At 37.5% G+C, this 19,648-nt stretch overlaps 3 protein-coding genes and 1 pseudogene across 5 annotated transcripts; 1 reads left to right on the top strand and 3 right to left on the bottom strand.

Annotated features, from left to right (window-relative positions):
• Nucleotides 1–942: 942 nt before the first annotated feature.
• Nucleotides 943–2,852, bottom strand: LOC120007484 (dehydrodolichyl diphosphate synthase CPT3-like). Of its 2 annotated transcripts, none has more exons than XM_038857734.1 (2): nt 2,697–2,852; nt 943–2,013 (listed from the first exon to the last, which is right to left on the bottom strand). In XM_038857734.1, the coding sequence occupies exon 2, from the start codon at nt 1,969–1,971 to the stop codon at nt 1,099–1,101; it is 873 nt and encodes a 290-aa protein (XP_038713662.1). In that variant the 5' UTR covers nt 1,972–2,013; nt 2,697–2,852; the 3' UTR covers nt 943–1,098. The 2 variants fall into 2 exon arrangements, with proteins under 2 accessions (XP_038713662.1, XP_038713663.1); XM_038857735.1 differs by lacking the exon at nt 2,697–2,852 and adding an exon at nt 2,298–2,640.
• LOC120007398 lies at nt 2,710–4,459 on the top strand (annotated as a pseudogene).
• Nucleotides 3,873–8,440, bottom strand: LOC120007483 (protein KINESIN LIGHT CHAIN-RELATED 2-like). Of its 2 annotated transcripts, XM_038857733.1 has the most exons (5): nt 6,675–8,440; nt 4,946–5,797; nt 4,705–4,765; nt 4,505–4,571; nt 3,873–4,210 (listed from the first exon to the last, which is right to left on the bottom strand). In XM_038857733.1, the coding sequence occupies exons 1-2, from the start codon at nt 8,336–8,338 to the stop codon at nt 5,599–5,601; spliced, it is 1,863 nt and encodes a 620-aa protein (XP_038713661.1). In that variant the 5' UTR covers nt 8,339–8,440; the 3' UTR covers nt 3,873–4,210; nt 4,505–4,571; nt 4,705–4,765; nt 4,946–5,598. The 2 variants fall into 2 exon arrangements, with proteins under 2 accessions (XP_038713661.1, XP_038713660.1); XM_038857732.1 differs by having other exon boundaries at nt 4,705–5,797.
• Nucleotides 8,441–8,874: 434 nt separating this feature from the next.
• On the bottom strand, nt 8,875–15,251 carry LOC120006920 (autophagy-related protein 9-like). Its single transcript, XM_038857044.1, has 10 exons — nt 14,942–15,251; nt 13,007–13,649; nt 12,557–12,883; nt 11,900–12,122; nt 11,456–11,635; nt 11,154–11,360; nt 10,631–10,708; nt 10,466–10,536; nt 10,245–10,355; nt 8,875–9,970 (listed from the first exon to the last, which is right to left on the bottom strand). Exons 2-10 carry the CDS (start codon nt 13,582–13,584, stop codon nt 9,130–9,132), a joined length of 2,616 nt encoding a protein of 871 aa, XP_038712972.1. The 5' UTR covers nt 13,585–13,649; nt 14,942–15,251; the 3' UTR covers nt 8,875–9,129.
• Between the last annotated feature and the right edge of the window lie 4,397 nt (nt 15,252–19,648).

Here is a 19,648-nt window from a genome sequence, read left to right as displayed (position 1 = left end):
AAAATCAGAGGCATCTTGTAGTCGCAAACAACGTTTCCAACAACTCATTGAAATCGAATATAACCCTCATTCGTTAACTGTAAAGAGTGACATAGTGAAGTGCCAAACACGACAGTCGACAGCTACTATGAAATTCAAAAAACCTAAAACTATATGAGGTAAGAAAATGGAGAAACTATTCAAACACAAACATCATTGTTTAATACGATATGCAGCATGTTTAATAGCATGATGTGATAAAACAAAGTTGGATGCTAATATTATTGCATGATATAAAACCGCAAAGCATATTTTCCTCAAACTAGAGAAAATGCACTCCTGTTGTGATCAAATATGAAAACTCTAGATCTAAGTTTGAAGGGAAAAACTTTTAAAAAAGAAAATGATTGAGATGGAGAAGTGCGTAATACCTTATTCATTGTCTGGGCAACCCAGCTGAGGATGATTCAAAAAGATTCCACCATTAGAAGTTAATCAAGCAGCAGCATAATATTTGTGAGAGAGTGAAAGACCACATAACAAAATTCCCACTAAATACTACTTTATTTCACAGTTGTAGGAACCATAAGAAATATCACACCATATTATCCATTTTCTTGCACTTGAAAGCTCAGCATTGACAGTTTTCACAGAAACATCATATGCTAAAGAGAGTATTCAGACCAATCCCAATAATTGGAATTGTCATAATTTTGGCATATTAGATGCCACTGCACATGCAATGATGCTCAAATAAATGGATCCAGAAAAGATATATATATATATATATATATATATATATATATATATATATATATATATATACACAGAGAAAATTATTCATATAATGTCCTATGCTCAACGCAGGCCATCTCTCAACACTACCTGAATGTATCAATTACATTCATAAATTTATAACCCACAACTTTCCGTTGATTAAATTTATAACGTACTCAACTGATGTAAGCAACGTCAGGTAAATGCCAACCAGCATGGACAATAGAAAAATCCTTGCCAAGGTTAGAGTCTGCTAACAAAATGAACAAGGCTCTAGATCAAGCAGCAAGAAACCAGAACAATTACATCAGAATCTAAAAAGTAGCAAACCGTGCTCATCACTCATGACTGCTTCTTTATTTTGTCCATATAAAATTGGTTTCGCTGAAAAGTCAAGATTGCCCAAAGAAAATGCCAGAAACCAAACTCTGGCCAAAGCACTGAAGGAGAATACAAGTAACAGTGTGCACTTTGCCAAAGAAGAAAATTGCTCAAGCGGGTTTCACCAGAAGTGCGAATTATGATATCAGGTTCAGGTGCAAATGCCATATACATATTCTTCTCAATATCTGTAAGCTTTATAAGTTGTTCCCTTTCATCCTGCTCACTCCCTCCAAGTTCAATTAAACCATAGCCTGTTCTACTTGCATTTAAGACCCTAATTTCATCGTATTTTTCTTCGCATGCCTTTTGAACACCATGCACAATCTCATTGGTGGAAGTGTAGGCCACGCAAATTGACAGAACTGCTTTGGAGTTTTTGGCAGTGGCAAGCATAGCCCTATCAGCTGCCAACCTCACGGGTTCTGTCAAGAGTTTAAGGTTGCCTATGAAGTAAACTCTAACTCCATAGCGATTGACAATGCTTTCTTTCTCAATTAAACCCTCAATCTTTTCTTGCATCAAATCCATCAGCGACTGAACTTCCTCAGGACTTCGTTTAAAATTTTCAATGCTAAAAGCATAAATAGTTACATATCTCACGCCCAATTCATAGCAATACTTGAGCATGGACATAAGAGCCAGGAACCCAATCTTGTGGCCAGCTCCTCCATCTAAATGTTGTTTTTTAGCATATCTCCGATTTCCATCCATAATGAAAGCAATATGAGTAGGTATAGGACCAACAGAGAGGATACAAAAGAGACATTTCCGCAGAAAAGCAACAAATTTTCCAAATAACTGACTAGCAGTATCACCACTGGCTTCCTCCATTCAAAGCCCTGTATAACAGTAAGATTCCTTGAACCACTTGATCTGTCAATAGCAAATCAGCCATAAGTTGACAATGTTGAAGTAAAATTATGCATCAGCCAAAAATCTTGAAATAAATCTTAATTTGTCAACCAATACATATTTCTAATACCTATCAATGAAACACGATTACTGGCAGAGAAAGCTAACAATATTCCTGTCCAATGTCTTTGATCAAGAAAATTTGGGAAGATGTTTTCAAAATTAGAACTTTAGCTGGGCATTAGTTTGAATCATATAATCTTAATGTAAATCAAAAGAACAAGTGCAGCTAATGGACTCAATACCTTTGCTGGCATGGTGAACAATTTACAAAACATTTGCATTGGGTCCAAAACAAGTTCGTCTAGTTTAATAACCAATAGAATAACGGGACCATGAAAACTAAGTCTTCAAATCGTACATGCAAAGCTTGACTTATCAACGAGCGGTACAATCTATACCTAGAATCTGCCCAGTAAAATCAACCAGACCCCAAAAAAAAAAAACAGTGGGATGACCAAATATGAGACAATTAAACTCGAACTAATGGGTCTTACTGGCCACTGAAAAAATATGGAAAGAAAGTTTCGATCTTGAGAGAGTTCTTTGTAGTTTGGGATTGTAATGCGAGAAAAACAGCAAAGATTACCAAAGCAAGTTCATACAAAAATGGAGCTTTAGTCGAGGAATCAGAGGGATCTTACCAGATACGAGCAGATGCTCAATCGAATTCCGATTTCGCTTCTCTGCTTCGTTCGTCAACACTGTCGCTATTTGTCCAAAAGAGAACGGAAACAGACTTTTCTGGTTTGTGCGCGCGTGTCGATATGGGAGTCAAACTGTCAAACGACTTGTTTTTCAATTAGACATAAGTAAAATATCCGATGAGGGCATTTGTAGAAGTTCTCGCAAGCCGGCTTGGTGATCTTGAAAGTTGAATCTTCTGCTTACAATGGACGGTCTAGATTACTTACTTTGCTGGGATGATGGGGATGCCAAATATCTCAGTCAGGATTTCATATGCCATCATATCATGTGGGATCTATCAATCATCTTCGTTCAACTTAATAATTGAAATAACTGAAATATCAATTACTAACGTCTTTTTATCATTTTCGTTCTTCTTTTTAAGTCAGTGAATAGTGCAGTATCTACCTTAAAACTAAGAGTGGCAAAAATTCGATTTCGGATTCAACAACAATACGTGTTTATAAATATGTCCAGACCATAACTCAGATTAAATTTCAAAAGTACTTAATTGACTAAATCCAGATTAGTTTAAATTTGGACAACTAAATCGGACAATAATTTAATTTTAGTTAAAGTCCAGACAAATAAATTAGAAGAGATTCTATATTTAGAATTTAACCTTGTTTTAAACCAAATTTCTCTTTTTTTTCTTTTTTTTTTTTGTGTTTGGACCCAAATTTCAAACATATAACTTATGTTCAAACTTAGTTTAATTCAAGTCGGACAAATTCGGTCAAGCGAATCAAACAAAATTTTATCACCCTACTTAAAGCCACAATGGAGAGTCTGGGGACCTGCCTACTCTCCTCATTGTTTTTCTAAGCATCCTGGGCACAGCTTATTTGTCAGCTGTAGTTGTGGTCAAACACTGCTCTAATTGGCACCAAGCTAATCCACTAAGGTGCCTTTCTTTGTGGAGAGCTAGAGATGATGAAGAACCATTTATAGCCCTCTCTCAAACAATGTGGAATCATGGTCTTGACGATTCGGAACACAGAAGGATATAGGGTATTTGGTTTGTTTGGCTGAGTTTAAAGAACAAGATATGCTGAGTTTTCCAAGTTGTAGTCATGCATTTCATTTAGATTGCATTGATATATGGCTTCAAAGCAATGCAAATTGAACAAGCATTTCAGGCACAAGCCAGAATCTGGTTGATCAGATTATTGCACCAAGCTCTTCACCTCAAGATTCTCAGCCATTTACAGAGTCTCATGGGTGGTGATGAAGATTTTGTGGTGATTGAATTGGAGGAGAAGATGCTGGAATTCTGTTACCTCAAAGGCAGCAAATGCAAGAGATTCCAAGTGATGTTCCAGTGCAGCCGACAAGGCAATCGGAATTAAATATGGAGCAGGAGCAGAGGCGCGGGAGCCTGCAATCCTTGATTTTAGAAGATGAGCGCATTGATACCAGAAAATCAATGAGTTCTCTATCAGCCCAATCAGGAGATCATTTTCGTTGGATTCTGCAGCAGATCAACAGCTTTATGTAACTGTTCAAACTGTAATTCGACAAAGCAGGCATTGTAGCAATGATAGTGCCACTGAAGAAAGTAGCAACAGAATCGGGAGATCATTTTTTCCATTTGTTCATGGCAGAGGGTCTAGAAATGCAGTTCTTCCTATTGAATTCTAGACTGAAGTCGATAAAGAGGCAAGGTAATGACATTTTTGGAAGGAAGAGAAAGGTACCCAAATAGGTAAAGGAAAAGTTGAAGGGCTGAAAAAATGATGTTGCCTAAGATTGACAATTGACATACCTTTATCTTTCTCATTGTTTTCTGCTAAAACGGTCGGGTTTCTCTGTTCTCAATAGAAGTCCTGTATCTGAAACAAAGGCAGATAAGAATGAGAGAGTCTGTAGAGTTTAATTCAACAAATACCACTGACATAGTTAAAGTTGGGAGCAAAAATATGCTAAAAAGTAAAGGTGAACTCAAGCGCCAAACCCTCCTCTAACCTTGTCGAAATCTCTACACTGCTGTCTGCATCATTTTAGCTCCAATAATCTGTTAAACAATCTGAGAAATACATTGAAAGGAGCAAAGGGGTTTGCAAAGTTAAAAATATCAACTAAAGCAATCAGAAAGACCTTTAATATTTCAAAGAGGCAAAGAAGAGCAAGATGCATCAAGTATAGCCATCATCATAAGAACAGGAAATCCAGAGAATAATCAGCACAAGCACATGTAGGACCTAACCTCACGAGTGATTCAGTGCCATGAAATCCACCAAGACACCTGACCTGATACAAGTCTAATTAGCTAGCCAACTCCTGACAATTGCACAAAATGCGGGGCTCGATTCCCCCCTCCCTAAAAAATTAAGAATATAACACCATAACTAATATAAAAAAAAAAAAAAGGCCTAATTAACTAGCCATTGATCATGAGTTTCCTCCAATGTGATAGGTCCCACTCTGACAAAACCATACAGGAAAAACATCAAGAACTAAATAAACATGCAGCTCAGTAAGCTGGGATCTCATAATCCCATCAAAACCACAATTTACACACAACATACTGCAATATACATGATCGCCTAAAAATTATAATTTCTCAGCACCATACAGAATTTCATGCAACCTCAAGTTTGAAAATTGGTAACTGAACAAGTTCCATTGGTGAGAAAATTTGCTATTGACCATATTATTATGGTTTTGATTTTGACTTTTGAATACACCAAAAGAACATCAATAATGAATAACTGCAAAAGAGCACAAAAGTATATTATGACCAATAAAAGGGCCACACGGAGAGAGTGAGCATAGAATTTCTCCAGATGATGGAGCTTGTTCTATAAGATAAGGCTACCCCATGGAGCTTGTTCGGTCATGGTTAATTGCAACATCCAGTCATGGACTTTTGACAGATAGACTAGTGTGGGGCAATGGTAAGGACTTAGTTGGAAGCTGGTCTGTAGATGCCCGACGGGCTGTTCTCTTTAACTGTTCAAGAATTCGACGAGCTTCCATAAGTTCATCCCGTGCACCTGGTCCATGGCTTTCCCACGCATCAGCTACTCGTTGCTGGAATTCAACTGCAAGTGTGTAGCTGCAAAATCCAAGAAATTATTAAACAAAAAAGGTTTTTTGCAGCAAAACCAAAGTCAACAATCTCGTTTTAATTCCAATGTAGAGTACAACCGAATCTCCGGTGAAGATGGATAAACAAATGCAGACATGATGTTTACGTCTATGCTAAAGGGCTCAACAAGCAGTTAAATTTCCTGAAAAGTTCATCTCAGAATCAACCCAAGACAGTTTATGCTGTAAACATATTTAATAAAAGAGAGAAAAAAAAAGTAAGGAGAAAGGAAAGGTAACTGAATGAACCAAGAATCTTTAGGAAACAGCTTTTCAAAATTTTAAATCTACTTCAACTAATTTAGGAGGAAGCATGTGAAGATCAGGAATTCAAGAATGACATCAAGAATTAACTCATCCCAGGATGGCAGTGACGATTTTAATTGGAAATGCTTTAGCACAGCAAGCATGATTGTTGTGAAGACATCAATTCTTCTTCCCTTTTATTCTCTCTTCTCATTCTAATACCTTTTTATCCATAAACTATTTTATTGTTAAACAAGCTTAGAAAACCAGGTAAAGACAGGTCAAAACAAGGCCTGGAAAAACACTGGAACATGTTTCACAAATTTCTCTAATTCAATATATCCAAGAAATTGTTCTTTATCCAGAAAACCCATGTACCCAAAAACCCATTGCTCGAAACCCAACCATCAAAACTCGTTGGACCGAACTAAACCCTCAGACATGCTTGGAATAAATCAAGCTTGTACATGATTCATAAATGGATCAAAAAGCGTCCATGATCCATAAATAAATCAAACTATACTAGAAGACAGAAAAAGGCCAGAAATTGGAGCACTAGAAAAATGAAAACAGCCAAAAACTAAGCAGAGCATTCTTACCTTCCCATTGCACCATATGCTTTTGAGAGGTTCTGGCATGCCTCAATAGTATCTGCATGATGGGGACCAAGTGTGACATCCATAATGTCCTTTGCCACAGCAAACACTTGTGCAGCTGATTGTGGTCTATCTAATTCTAAATAAGCTGCACCCAAATTGTTGTAAATATACCCCACTGCAAAATGCTTGGAACCAAAGCTCTCTTTCAACCTTTCTGCAGCACTTTCCAAGTAAGGAATTGCCTGATGCACCTTACCTGTCAACAGGAGTAACCATCCTATCCTAGCAGAAACGCTTCCTTCAGAGTTTTGTTCTAGGGGGAGTTTCTCAAGTACAGCCAATGTTCTTTTCAACAGCGAAATTGCTGTCTCAAACTCATTCATAGTTTCATATTGCATCGATATTTCTGAGTAGGCCTCTGCAACCTCAACTGGAGAGACTGCTTCTTTTTTGTCAAGAATCCCACAAGCAATCTCCAAGCACTTCTTTGAGTCTCCAAACTTTTCCTGATTACCCAAAGCTTTTGCCATGGTAATAAAAACCAAAGCTCGAGTCTCACTCTCTTGCTCAGTTTGTTGAACAACGTCCTTCAAGGTATTAATTGCCTCGTCGTACTTTCCCAATGCAATTTGCATATTGGCGGCATCTATCTCTGCACGAAGAACATCAGAACTGAGACCCCAATTCTTCAAAACCTTCTGTGATAACTCATTCTGCTCCAATGCCTTCTGGTGTTCCTCCAATCCAGTATAAATGACCCCGAGAAGTCTCCTATCATGTGCAACCTCGACCGAGTTTTGGCCCAATGCATTTTTATGTATCTCCAATGCTTTCGAAGCATAGAGCAATGCCTCTTTAAAATTCAAGACGTTAACAAATGCTTCTGCCAAATCCCTATTTGCCACACCCAACTCTTTACTATCATCTTCCAAAATTGTATTCTTAATTTCCAAACATTTCTTAAGATTTTCCAGAGCTTCCTCTCTTCTGCCCATAGCTGTCTTTACATTGGCCAATCCAAGCTGCACTGCATGAAGCACTGGCTTAATATCCTCAGCAACACTAGAACCCCCTTCTTCTAATCTGCCTAGCATTCTATTGGCCCTGTTTAGATACCCCAAGCAATCATTGAACCTTTTTAAACTATAATTCGCAGAACCCATCAATTGCAAAGTCATGGCAATAAGTAGAGAAGGTTTACTATCATCTGTATCGAGAGCTTTTAGTGCTCTAGAAGCAAAAGAAAGAGTCTTTTCAGGGTCCTCACCTTCTTGGTCAAGTTTGAGTCCAACTTTCAAGGCAGAAAAACCAAGCTCCCTCTCACTAAAAGAAGACTCCATGTCCTTGAAAGCCTTGAGCATCTCCTCAACTGTCTTAGCAGACTCAAAGGCCTCTTCAAGTTCAGACTTTTCCTTGATTTTCCGCTGCCTGGAAGAGGGCTGTTTCTCAACAAGGGTGTCAATGCTCCGATATGGGTTTGATTGGTACGGGTGGCGCTTGAGGAGTAATCCATGGTTTCTGGTGCAGGGCTTGAGATGGGTTGGTGAATGAAGTGAAGAAAAGGAAGAAGTGGTTTCAGAATTGTAGTTTCGTGCGGAAAGCGCAAATGATCGGGGTTTTTGGCGAGTGAGGCGTGAGAGGAAGGAAAGTGAAGCTCTTTTCATGATGGGATTTCTGTGGTTCTGTAAAACCTCGCAAAACCCTCGAGAGATGCTTGGCTTTTTTATCAATGGAGAACGGTTATGACTCAGCGGGCTATATTAGAACACCCCGGTTCGGCTCTCAACTTGTCGGGCCATAAATAATAATTGCAAATCCAAATCCAGATTAGGCCCCGGGTCCTAGTCCTAGTCCAACCAGCCGGACCAGTTTGGGTCGACAACATTGCTTGGGAGAGTTTGCTGATCATTTTAGGGCTGGGAGTAACATCCAATTCATTGTTTAGGTGGAGAACTGAATCAAAAATTCTTTCCTTATTATCAATGGAATCGTATCATACGCAACCAAGTATTCGATTTTATCATCAATCGAATCGTGTTATCCACGACCAAGTATTCGATTTTATCATCAATCGAATACTAGGTTGCGAATTAGTATTCGATTCAAGGTTCTCGTTGGGATACCATATTCTTTTGGATTTTCAGAAGAAGACAGAAGAACATCAATGAATAGATCTCTCAAGTACAAACAGATTTGAGAATTGAAACGAAATCGGATCAATGGATTATAAATTTAGAATTGTTTTTACACTTTCAGTCGGCTTCCAATGATATTTCTGTAAGGCAAGTCATCAACTTGAAGCCTACACAGAACCTAACTTCACAATGAATCTATATACATCAAAGAATACAATTTCCTCCTTGCTAAGTAAAACAAAGCATGTTCCAGCCCCGGAAACCCGTCTGCATTCATACATCTGAAGACGAGAGCCTCTAAGCAACAAAGTGATAATTGGTCACTCAAAGCGTGGGGGCTCCGGGTAAATTGTAGGAGTTTCAGGAGGTCTGCTGTAGATATCATCAAAAGGAAGATTAATATCACCACCGGCTTCAAGGTCAAGGTCGTCTATGCAAGTGGTCCGTGATAACCTATATGAATTCCCCCAGTCCAAGATTTGATCTTGCTCCTCTAAGCTTCGATCAGATAATTTATCGTTATAATTATCAGACACATACCGATTGAAATCAGGTGGCTCAAGAAAACTTGCTTGGGTATGTCCACCAGTCGGGCCACTTCTAGCCCACCAATGGCTTTTAGTAGGTTGTCCTAAATTGCCAGAATCATGATGCTGAAGTATGCTCTCACTGAATAAAGGACCTAACGTAGAAGCCCCCATATGAGATTGTGATGGATCTCCACAATGGCGACCCCAATACTCTTTGTAATTTGCTTTGTCTTGTGTCATGTTCAATGGCATCCAATAATCTCCAGGATGTTCCCCAGGGACTTCAGATTGTTCCCTTGGAGGATCTCTACTATAATTTGTAGACTGATGAGGACGAGAGGTGTAATACCAGTCGAGTAGGTAGGGGTGATTCTTTTGATCTGCATCGATTAGCCACAAAGATCCTGACTGATAGCCAGTCCTGGGAATATATTGGGGCATTTCCCTTGAAAATGGGCTGTTTCCTTCCCCACGGCCTCTCAAATTAGGGCTACCTCGCCATGTCCTTGAAGGAGAATATAAATGTCTCATCCCCGGTTCTTGCAACTTTTGCTCCCTGAATGTTCGAAGATTTAACAAGAATTGCTTCCCCTGGATGTTTGGATCCCGTGAAGGATAGCTTGTTTGAAAACTGCAACCAGATATGAATCAGCATAAAATGAAAACTAAGGAACCACAGGAAATAATTTCAGTGGCTTAAGGCTATCTTCCAGCGCTTGCTCCAATTTTCAAGACAGGAAAATCAAACATTCCAGAAAGTGTATCCTTTTGAAGCATCCAAGGATACTTTATAAACACATAAAACGAACATACAAAAAGTAGCTCGAGCTTATGATAAGAATTTTAAAAATACAGTCTAATGAAAATCAAGAACATAATTCAGAGAATTGATAGCTGTAACATACCTCAAGAATGATTTCTCCATCTTTCCCTGGGAACTCCTCTGGTTTCGCGGTGTATGAGATGGTGAACCATAATTGCTATTGCCATGGTTTTGAAAATCAAAGGCACTAAAGCTGCCAAATATGAATGACAAAGTCAAACATGATTTCCATAAATGTTAAGAAAAATAAAGGCAATAATTGTTAAAATCTCCAGTCGCAAGATTAAAATTGGATGAACTAACCTGCAAACATGACCAACACCTTCAATATCCATAGTAAAATCCGCAATGAATTGTAAAATGTCATCCACCCCCTGAAAAATAAATATAGAATACATATTTAAATCAGCCATTAAGGTGCAAAATTAATGATAAGAAATTTGCTCAGTCAGTACGACAAATGAAAACCTTAGGAACCACAAACAGAAGCAAGAGTGGAGTGAGGAAAATTGAAGCCATCTCCTCAAGTAACATCATTCCAGTGTACTGCATCACATAAAAACCATAAGTTGTTAGCAGAGAGTGTTCCATGACTATTGATTAAACAGCATCACAAATAGAGTTGGTTCCACTGTTTTACAAATAAACCTCCCCAGTGTATCACTGTATCTATAAAACAAATCAGGTTATCCTCCAAGGAATGTTAAAATAAGTGAATCACAGCTCAATTAGAGGAAATTGGTGCAGTTTTTCAATTCAACAATGTCAACTGACAAAAACTGAGCATTTTTTGTGGGTGTGGAGAGGAAGGAATGCAACAGCTAGAACATATTAGCCAATTTGAACAGAGACACGGCCAGACAACGATCTATTATTCCAAGGACCTGCATCTTTCAGCAGGGACACCATACCATATTAAGAATTTATTACATTAAAACAGCTTAGTAGTTCTATAGGAAAATCTGAGACACTGATTCTTCAGCTGGATTACCTGAAACAGAGTCTCAAACTCTATCCTGACCATTTCAGTATTTTCCTTCCCACGCCATTTCTTTGGCATATAATGTGTATGCTGGACAACCATTGACATTGCATCTTCTGGATCATGGACCAGAATCTCATCCATAACTGCAGCCCGGCTGATTGCTGTTATAGTTCCAAAAACAGCAGCATACCAAAATAAGTTGCGACCAAATAGCTGCACAATCGAAACGCCAGCCAAAAAAATAAGAAAAGAGAACCAGAAAACAACAAGGTCAATTCTAAAAGACAGTAGAATCAAGAAGACATTACATGGCCTTCTAGCAGAGATTCCTCCAGAAATGCAATGATGAGTAAAATAGCAGCGAAGCCACCAGACACGAAAGAGATAAACTTGGCAATTATCGATATGATAGGCAAGGGGAATTGCTTAAGATAATCAGTAGCATGCACCACACTGCTATTGATCCGATGCTTGAATAAATGGTCAACCTGTAACAAAGAAGTGCTCTAAAGCATCATACATAAACAAAGAGTCCCATATACATCTTAATTCTCATGTAATAGCCAACAAAAAGACAATAAAAACTAAAAAGTAAGGTACTGAGTAAACTAAATATAGGGTCCTAAATTTCAAATGTGGTACAAAAATGGTAGTCTCAACACTTGATCCCACATTGGTTTTGCACCACAAAGAGAGAGAATAAAGGAAAAAAAGGCATGTCAAATAATACCAGTATAGGTGATAAAATATACCTCATTGAATTCCCTAAAAGTCCATTTTGCCAAGTTTGACCATCTTCGGGATGATGCCGTGCTTGGATGATTATAGAATTGTTCAGCATGCCGAAGGAAAAGATATACCAGCATGAATATTACAAGAAATGGAGAAAGTAGCAGCATTGCAAGGCCAACTACCATAAGCCTTTTCTTCAATGTTTTAGGATTAGAAATGAAGTCCCTTCTAACACAAAAGTTTCTGAAGAAAGATGGAGACTCTAGTTAGAAAATGAACATATAAGCTATACACTATATACCAACACTATCCAGTGCAAGTTAACGATAAAAAAACAGTGAAAAAAAAGAAGCAATCACCATGTTCTTAGGATTTAAGTTTGTTCACACTGAAGAACATACGCATGAACAAACAACACAATGAAGTGATTTCCCACCAAAAAGTTCATGACACGAATTCAGAGATGAAAATCAACAAAATACCATCCCACTTTTTTCTGAGTTGACCATACAAAACCCATGGTTGTCACTACTAATTCAATAGTCATCTATTAGAAAAATATCTGACATATATGGAAAATTGGAAGAATTCATCAAATAATTAGAACTAAATTCTCTACAGAATAAGCATTCAAAAGTATTCAGTGTATCAAGATATTCAAGTAAAATTTAGCATACCGATCAAACATGCTTTCTAGTATGCACCAATTTAAGGTCCATTCAAGGGTTTTTGTCAGTATTAGGCGATGCTGTTTTCCATTATTACCACATCTGACAGTCGGACCAGTTCCTGGGAGTGGGAACCACTCAAAGATCGGGAAAGCAAGCACTCCTTTGTTCAGCATTCCAATCAAGTAGTTTTCCTTCCGCATTAAGCGCATCACCACATCATGCGCAGAAAGATCCTTCACTACACTGAGTTGCCGCGTACTTTGGAACTGAACAACCTTTTCAAGAACTGTTGCCCATGGCATGGTTTGAATTTCATTGTCTGTAACATGCAAACTGAAAAACATGGCAAGCTTACTTCTTAGAATTACATCAAACTTAAATTAAATAATAAGTACACATTAGATCCAAACTTTAGGCTTTCATGATGTTTTTCGAGAAGATAAGATTAAAACTGACCTGTTGTAATAGAAGTGACGGATTCCAAGAGTGACCTTCAACTGAGTGAAAAACCTTAAAAAACAGAAGATCCAATAAATGGAAAACAAACCCAAATATACAACAATAATGGCCTTGGAAAGTGTTTGAGGGGTTAGTGGGTGCTGATGAAGAGCTTCTTTAGCAAGATCACAAGGCTTAATTCCAGATTCAATTGCGTCCATGCCACACTTTGCATTACGAAGACCATTCCAATCAACAAATAATAAGAAAAATCCAGAGAAACAAATGGTGAAACCCAGGCTCAAAAGCTCTACTATCCACTTTATGATAATGCACCAAAGCCCTTTCTCACAGTAGTAGCTGTATATCCTTTCAAAAAACAGGTCCAAATCAGCAATTGGTTCCACATTCAAGCTCTCACCATTAAGAAGCCCAGAAGGGCTCTCACTTCCGGGACTTGGCACCCTTCCATAATCAGACAACTCAATCTCAGGAGGCACATCCTGAAGCAATCCTGTCCTCAAGGATGATTCACCTTGCCATTTCCATTTGAAAAAGTTGAGAGCATTAGAACCCCTTTGCCCACCGAACATCATTCAGAGACAATTTCGGCAGTAAAAAACAACCAGTCCATTTCCCAGATGTATGTTAAAACAAGGTTCTGTGAGAACAATAAAACAATAACACTTTCTGTCAGCATTTATTCACAAAGGTCATAAATAGTGAAGAATAAGAGAAAAATATTAGTAATCACTTCATCAATCATCAGAACCTGAAAATCAGGCCCACCCACCAGCCTCAATAGAAAATAAATTAATGAAAAAAATTGCAAAGTTGCATGAACTTCATCTTTCTTTAGCTCAACAGCTTGACATTCAAAAATTAGACAAATATTTTTATTCTTCTGGAATGCAAAAGAAGACAAACGTAAATACGACAAGTCCATTTGTCAACCTAAAAGATCAAAAGATGAGGCTTGTCTTCAAATTTTTATGTCTTACGAATATTGAAACTAGCCTCATCTTTTTTTCCTCATGAGAATGATTCAGCAAGTACCTGTCTATCACTCAAATCCAGTCCAAGAATTAATCAATTCTATTTCAGCTAATGTAGTGCACAAGAAAGGGGAACAAAATTGGTTTGCAACAGAACCAATAAACATGCTTGTGAATAACATAGCAGAGCTTTCTGCTAAATCCAAATACTAGGAAGAAGACATCAACAATTTTTAACTTCAATATTACAACATCTGTTCTATAGAATAACATGGCAAAACTTTATAACTAGTTTTAGGCTAATTATAAGTATAGCAAAAAAAAAGCAATGGCATCCGCTAACATAGAGGGGTTAGCTATCGACATTAGAGCAGCCACAGCCAATCAAATCATGTCATGGAGATCACCAGCTACCAGTAGCAAATTTTAGGATCACCAATACATCTCAAATTTTAGGATCACCAGATAGCTGTTCTCAGTTACCAATAACACATGAACCTTCATGGAAAATTTTCCTAAACAATATCAAGCTCTCAGTGTCTCCCACAATCAACCATACTAAATACTGTGATTCAACCACAACAATTGGCAATAAGATTACATTAGGAGAGGTTGAGAAATATTGTTCGCTACAAGCCTTCAACAACAAGTTAGTGCAAGCGAGACAATGCCAGAGTTTGGAACTGGATAGGAGCTTAACAAAACCGCCAATGTAATGCACCAAGGAACTCTTTTTTTTTTCTTTTTTTTTTTTGACAAGCACAGCCGTTTTAGTTATAAAGACAAAACTTCTAAATTTGACAGGATAATTTTCAAGAACGAATAAAAATTGGAGCTTTCTCTAGAACTCAGCCTAATCAGAAAAGACATTGCAAACACTTTAGTCCCAAAAAAAATGCAGTACAATAACACGCAATATCCAAAAATTCAGTACAGAAGCAACAAGAAACGAAATTACCTGCTGCACACCAACGAATAGCTCCGATTAAGCGAACAGACAATCAAACGCAGGTACCGAACTGTGAAATTAAGTGTCACACTGTAAAATTTATATCACCCAGAATCCAAAACACAAAGATATCGATCGACAACTTGAAGCGGGGATTGATTGCAGAAAAACGAGAAAACCCAAGAGAGGGGGAGGGGCTTGGTTGCGTGGAAGAAAGGAAGATTTTAGCGAGAATTACTTTGATTAATATTTTTTTATTCTTGTCCTTTATATGCTTTGTTGGCTTCAAAATCCTTCGTTGTGAAGAAGACGAACCTCCACACTTCACCTCGTAATTGTAATTATGCATTTAATTGGGCCTTATGGCGACTCCTCGTTGACAAAGCGGATTTTATATCTGGGCTTTAATTGGGCTGAATGATGAGGCCCGAATACAACCAAGCCCGGAATAGTGGATAACCTTACGTTGAAGCAGTGTTACCTTAACCCGTATCCCAAACAGGCCCTCGAGGAATTTCGCGGGAGGCAACGGATCTATTTGGCGGGAGTGCACATTCAACTGCAGATCCACCTGGACTGCACATTAATGGGATAATTCTGATGTGGAGATGAGTTTTTTCAGCATAAATGATATTCTTTTACCAACAAAAGTAGAAATGGGTTGGTTAGGAGTTGAAGAAACGTCATATCCAGTCAAATTTAGACTCTACCTAATCTTTTAGCTCCCTTTTGTCATTATTCCCATCATATGCAAGCGGGAGGTCGTGATATCAAGCCTCGTGGATGTTTCCATTAACAATTTGTGAGATGTGTCATTATTCAACTCAGCGCATGCAAATATCACATTATGTTATCTTTCTGCACTAGGCCTCAACCTAGGTTTCAACTTATCCATGGGAGTTGTTGAATCTTCTATGTGACCTAAGATTTATCTATCAATTGTCTGATGGACAGTTGGGTGGGTTTTACGTACAAAAAAAAAATAGTACATATAGACACTGCTGCTTCTATACAGTATTTTGCACCAGAATGACGTCTGTCTGATGCTGATTTTTACTAATAATACTCCAATATATAGCCCCAAAATGCTTCTAGCTTGTATCATGTAGTATGGTGGTTTGGCCATTTTACCACCAGTCACTTTCATAGGACGATATATTTATATCTAGTTAAATAGGAATCCTTGAAGAAGAACCCTATGAAGTTCGGAAGTATTTTCCCTTGCATGTAAACAAGAACAAGATAGACAGTACAGACACTGGTAAACAGTTGTTTGTTGGACAAAAACAATGTTCCTTAATTCCATTTCTTCAACATCTGAAATGATTTCACATATGTATATATGGAAGAATAGAACCCTATTAATCCAAGAAAGAGAAAGGTAAGAAAGGTGCAGCAGAAGGAATCCGATGAGGCAAAGGGAGTAGCCGGAATTCAGAACCCCACAACACCCATCTTGGGGCACAAACAGCTGGGGTGGTGCTTCTCCTTTGTTAGCCAGAGACCTACCCAAGGAGTCACGAGATCTTCCCATCTGCAGGATGATCAATTCAAGTACTACTTTGAGACTGAAGCATCTACATATGAACCTGCTACAGCACAAAGCAGCAAGAGTAGAGGTCTTTTATGGAAGCTGATTTTCGGGAAGAAAGAGAAGGCTTCTTTGGATTCAAATTCAAAGAATAAAAGCTGGTTCCCTAGATGGGATCCTAAGAGTAGATGGCCTCAAGGTTGGTGTTAACTCAGCTCTATGCATGCAAGAATTTCTTCTACACATAACCACTTGGTGATAACTTAATTGACCATCTCTTCGGACTTATGGAGTATGGTACCCGAGGAAGAGAGTTCGAATCAACCAAATGAGATCTTTCTTTGTGAAATCCACATGAGTATAATTACATTGTGTTGTGTTTGCATTGGTTGGAGTATTTTAATTTCTGTGTTAACACTTGCTTTCTGTGTTAAACCTATGTGAGTGAGGTAGGTTGAATCACTAAATCTATAAAATCCTTGTGTATGAAACCTCCAAATAGTTTAGGGCAGCATTGGCTAATCAGGAGTTCTGCAGGTTTTGTTAAAATAGAAGATTGATAATATTGATCCGATTAAACATTCCGTAGTACAGAGAAAGTCTTTATATAGAGGAATAGGGTTAAAGTCAAATCTATAAACTAAATTAAACAAAAGCTATCATGAATATTGTTAATGTATGTGTACATAAGTACCATTATGCTGATCGGGAAAGCAAATTTTGTTGGCCAAATTTTCTTAGGGTGCCAAACTTCATTAGATTCCCTATCACTAAATTTAATGGGTCCACCATATGAGTCTTCATTGAGTTTATATATGGCTGTTAAGCAACATAAAATCACTTCCGTGATAGTTTAGTGGTGAATTTCTCTGGAGTCAAATTGTATAGACTCGGAAAGTCCCCAGTTTAATTCCTACTAGTCGCAACACTCTTTTGGTCACGCATTGAGTTTTGGCCTAATTTACCCTTTCATAAGATGTGAAACTTTCTCAAATGACAAAATTGTTTGGTGTCTTTATTAGTTATAAAATAAATAAAAAGGCTAAGCAACATAAGCAATTTAATTTCTTCTTTCAATCATTCTTTCTAGGTAAAATTAGGATCCCAATGTTTGCAATTACATGGGATAATTTTATACAGGGTAATGGTCAATTAGTGCCACTAATTGATGTTCCCTGGCTATATGATGTGTAAAATTAATGGAATTCAAATGGGTCTTCCATTTCACTCCCATCAAAATTGACCCTCAGAGAGAAAGAGAGGAGACCAATACTCATGACCATGGAGACTAAGAGGTCGCCCTCCTAAGATTACATGTTAATGAAAAGTTAAGCTACAAAATCTCCTTGACATGATTTTGATTCCCATCCACCCTTTTTCATAAAGAGGTGTTTAAAGGTACTTACAAAAGATAAAATAAAAGTAAGTACTATCCTTGTAATCTAAATACCATGGAAAAACATCCTACGGCTAGGGTATGTTCAATAACATTGTTTACCCCAATCAAATGCTAATTATAAAAAAATGTGCTTTTAGTTTTGAATTTACTCATAGCACTTATAAATGTGAGAATCTACCGTCGTTCCTCTGTCGAATGAAGTCACCAATAACCTGCAAAGATCACACAAAGAATCGACTATGAAAGCTCGACGTTGGTGTCGGTAGAGGAAACTCCAAAGATCAAGTCAATGATATGGCTAAGAGATTCTAGTGAGAGAAAGCACACTTCCAGAGAGAGATAGATACCTCCCAAGATCGGATCCCTTTAATGTGGTGGGACCTCGCTATGTATTGGCCTATGACTCATGTGACCCACCAGTGGCCTATTGGGCTTTCGTAGAGGCCATGAGCCTATAGATCTACCGTGTAAGCCATGGGTATATGCTAAGTTAGTTGTTACCTAGATCGTGGGTCTGTTGAGTTTTTGTAGAGGCTGTGGGTCTATAGATCGATTGTGTAGGCCATGGGCCTATGCTGAGTTGGCTATCATTCGGGTTGTGGGCTCATGCTCTGCGTATTTAGGGCTGGTACTGATTTGTCCCACACGATACTAAACATATTTTCTTGTGCCATAATTTTATTTCTTTTTCCTTAAAATTGTAATAATAACTCCAATGCTTTCATAACCATGGATTAAAAAACTAATATTAAAAATAGAACAATAAATATTGGTGAAAGAATTTTATTAATATAGTTATCTTCATATTGATGTGTAAATATATGTGTTGTAAAAGCAATGAACTCTTGGACTAGTAAATAACTTTGTTTACATAGTTGTTTCTTTGTCTCTTTGTATTCATGATACATTGATACTCTACTCATCAATTTCTTTAACTATAATTCATAAATATTAATGTAAATATGACTTATCATTAATACGATCACTAACTTAGCTTATTCATGCATATTGCATAAGCTATCAATTTGGCTTTTAATTTTTTATTTCTAGGAATATATTTTAAAAATAACCTATTTAACAAAAAGAAATTAAATGATATAATGAAAAGTCAAACTTTAGCATGATTAGGTTGATATTTTGACCTACAATATCATATTTTTTGAGACCCACTGAATAGCAGGCTTGTCAATTTTTGGACAATGTTGCTTTGTATAAACATTATTATTGCAACTGATTATGGTCTTCAAAATGTCACAATTGTTGTTAGTGATTCTAAGGGAGCCGTGGACAAGATTAATGCGAAAGAGGTTGGTCTGAATGAAGATGCATGGTGGAACCCGAAAAAGGAATTCCATAGCGTTCGAGTTTTATTTCATCCACGAAGCTGTAACAAGATAACTCATTACATTGCTAAATTTGTTTTAAGTTGCTCAGCTCCATGTGTTTGGAGTACTTCGTATGCTCCGTTTTGGCTCCAATAAAGTGTATTGGTAGATTTGTTGTCTCATTGATTCTTAATAAAACACAGATTTTTCCTTTAAAAAAAAATTAGCGAGATATACAAATGAACAAATCATGATTATAGCTAGCTATTAATGTTGCCATAAACCTAGGTTAAAAATCTTAAATTACTTCCGACAAATTGAATCTTTTGGGCCAAACCAAAATCAAGACTAATATTGGTCATTGTTTTCCATTATTGATTTTGTGATCCTGCCACCTTTTATTTTCTGTATTTTTGTTCTTCATGATAAGTAAATTTGGACTGACTCTCTTGATAATCAAC

Source organism: Tripterygium wilfordii, chromosome 10 (assembly GCF_013401445.1).
Source record: "Tripterygium wilfordii isolate XIE 37 chromosome 10, ASM1340144v1, whole genome shotgun sequence".
In the NCBI taxonomy this organism is placed as follows: Eukaryota; Viridiplantae; Streptophyta; class Magnoliopsida; order Celastrales; family Celastraceae; genus Tripterygium; species Tripterygium wilfordii.
Note: the sequence above shows the minus strand (reverse complement) of the source record. Positions and strands in the feature narration are given on the sequence as shown.

What these genes read in the sequence shown, in the direction of transcription:
- LOC120007484 (XM_038857734.1), bottom strand. Translation starts at nt 1,971, where the DNA reads ATGGAGGAAGCCAGTGGTGATACTGCTAGTCAGTTATTTGGAAAATTT.
- LOC120007483 (XM_038857732.1), bottom strand. Translation starts at nt 8,338, where the DNA reads ATGAAAAGAGCTTCACTTTCCTTCCTCTCACGCCTCACTCGCCAAAAA. An exon ending in GCATATGGTGCAATGGGAAG is followed by an intron (nt 5,798 to 6,674) that starts GTAAGAATGCTC and finishes TGGATTTTGCAG; the next exon opens with CTACACACTTGCAGTTGAAT.
- LOC120006920 (XM_038857044.1), bottom strand. Translation starts at nt 13,584, where the DNA reads ATGATGTTCGGTGGGCAAAGGGGTTCTAATGCTCTCAACTTTTTCAAA. An exon ending in AATCTCTGCTAGAAGGCCAT is followed by an intron (nt 11,361 to 11,455) that starts GTAATGTCTTCT and finishes TCGATTGTGCAG; the next exon opens with CTATTTGGTCGCAACTTATT. An exon ending in TTCTGTTTGTGGTTCCTAAG is followed by an intron (nt 10,537 to 10,630) that starts GTTTTCATTTGT and finishes TTTATTTTTCAG; the next exon opens with GGGGTGGATGACATTTTACA.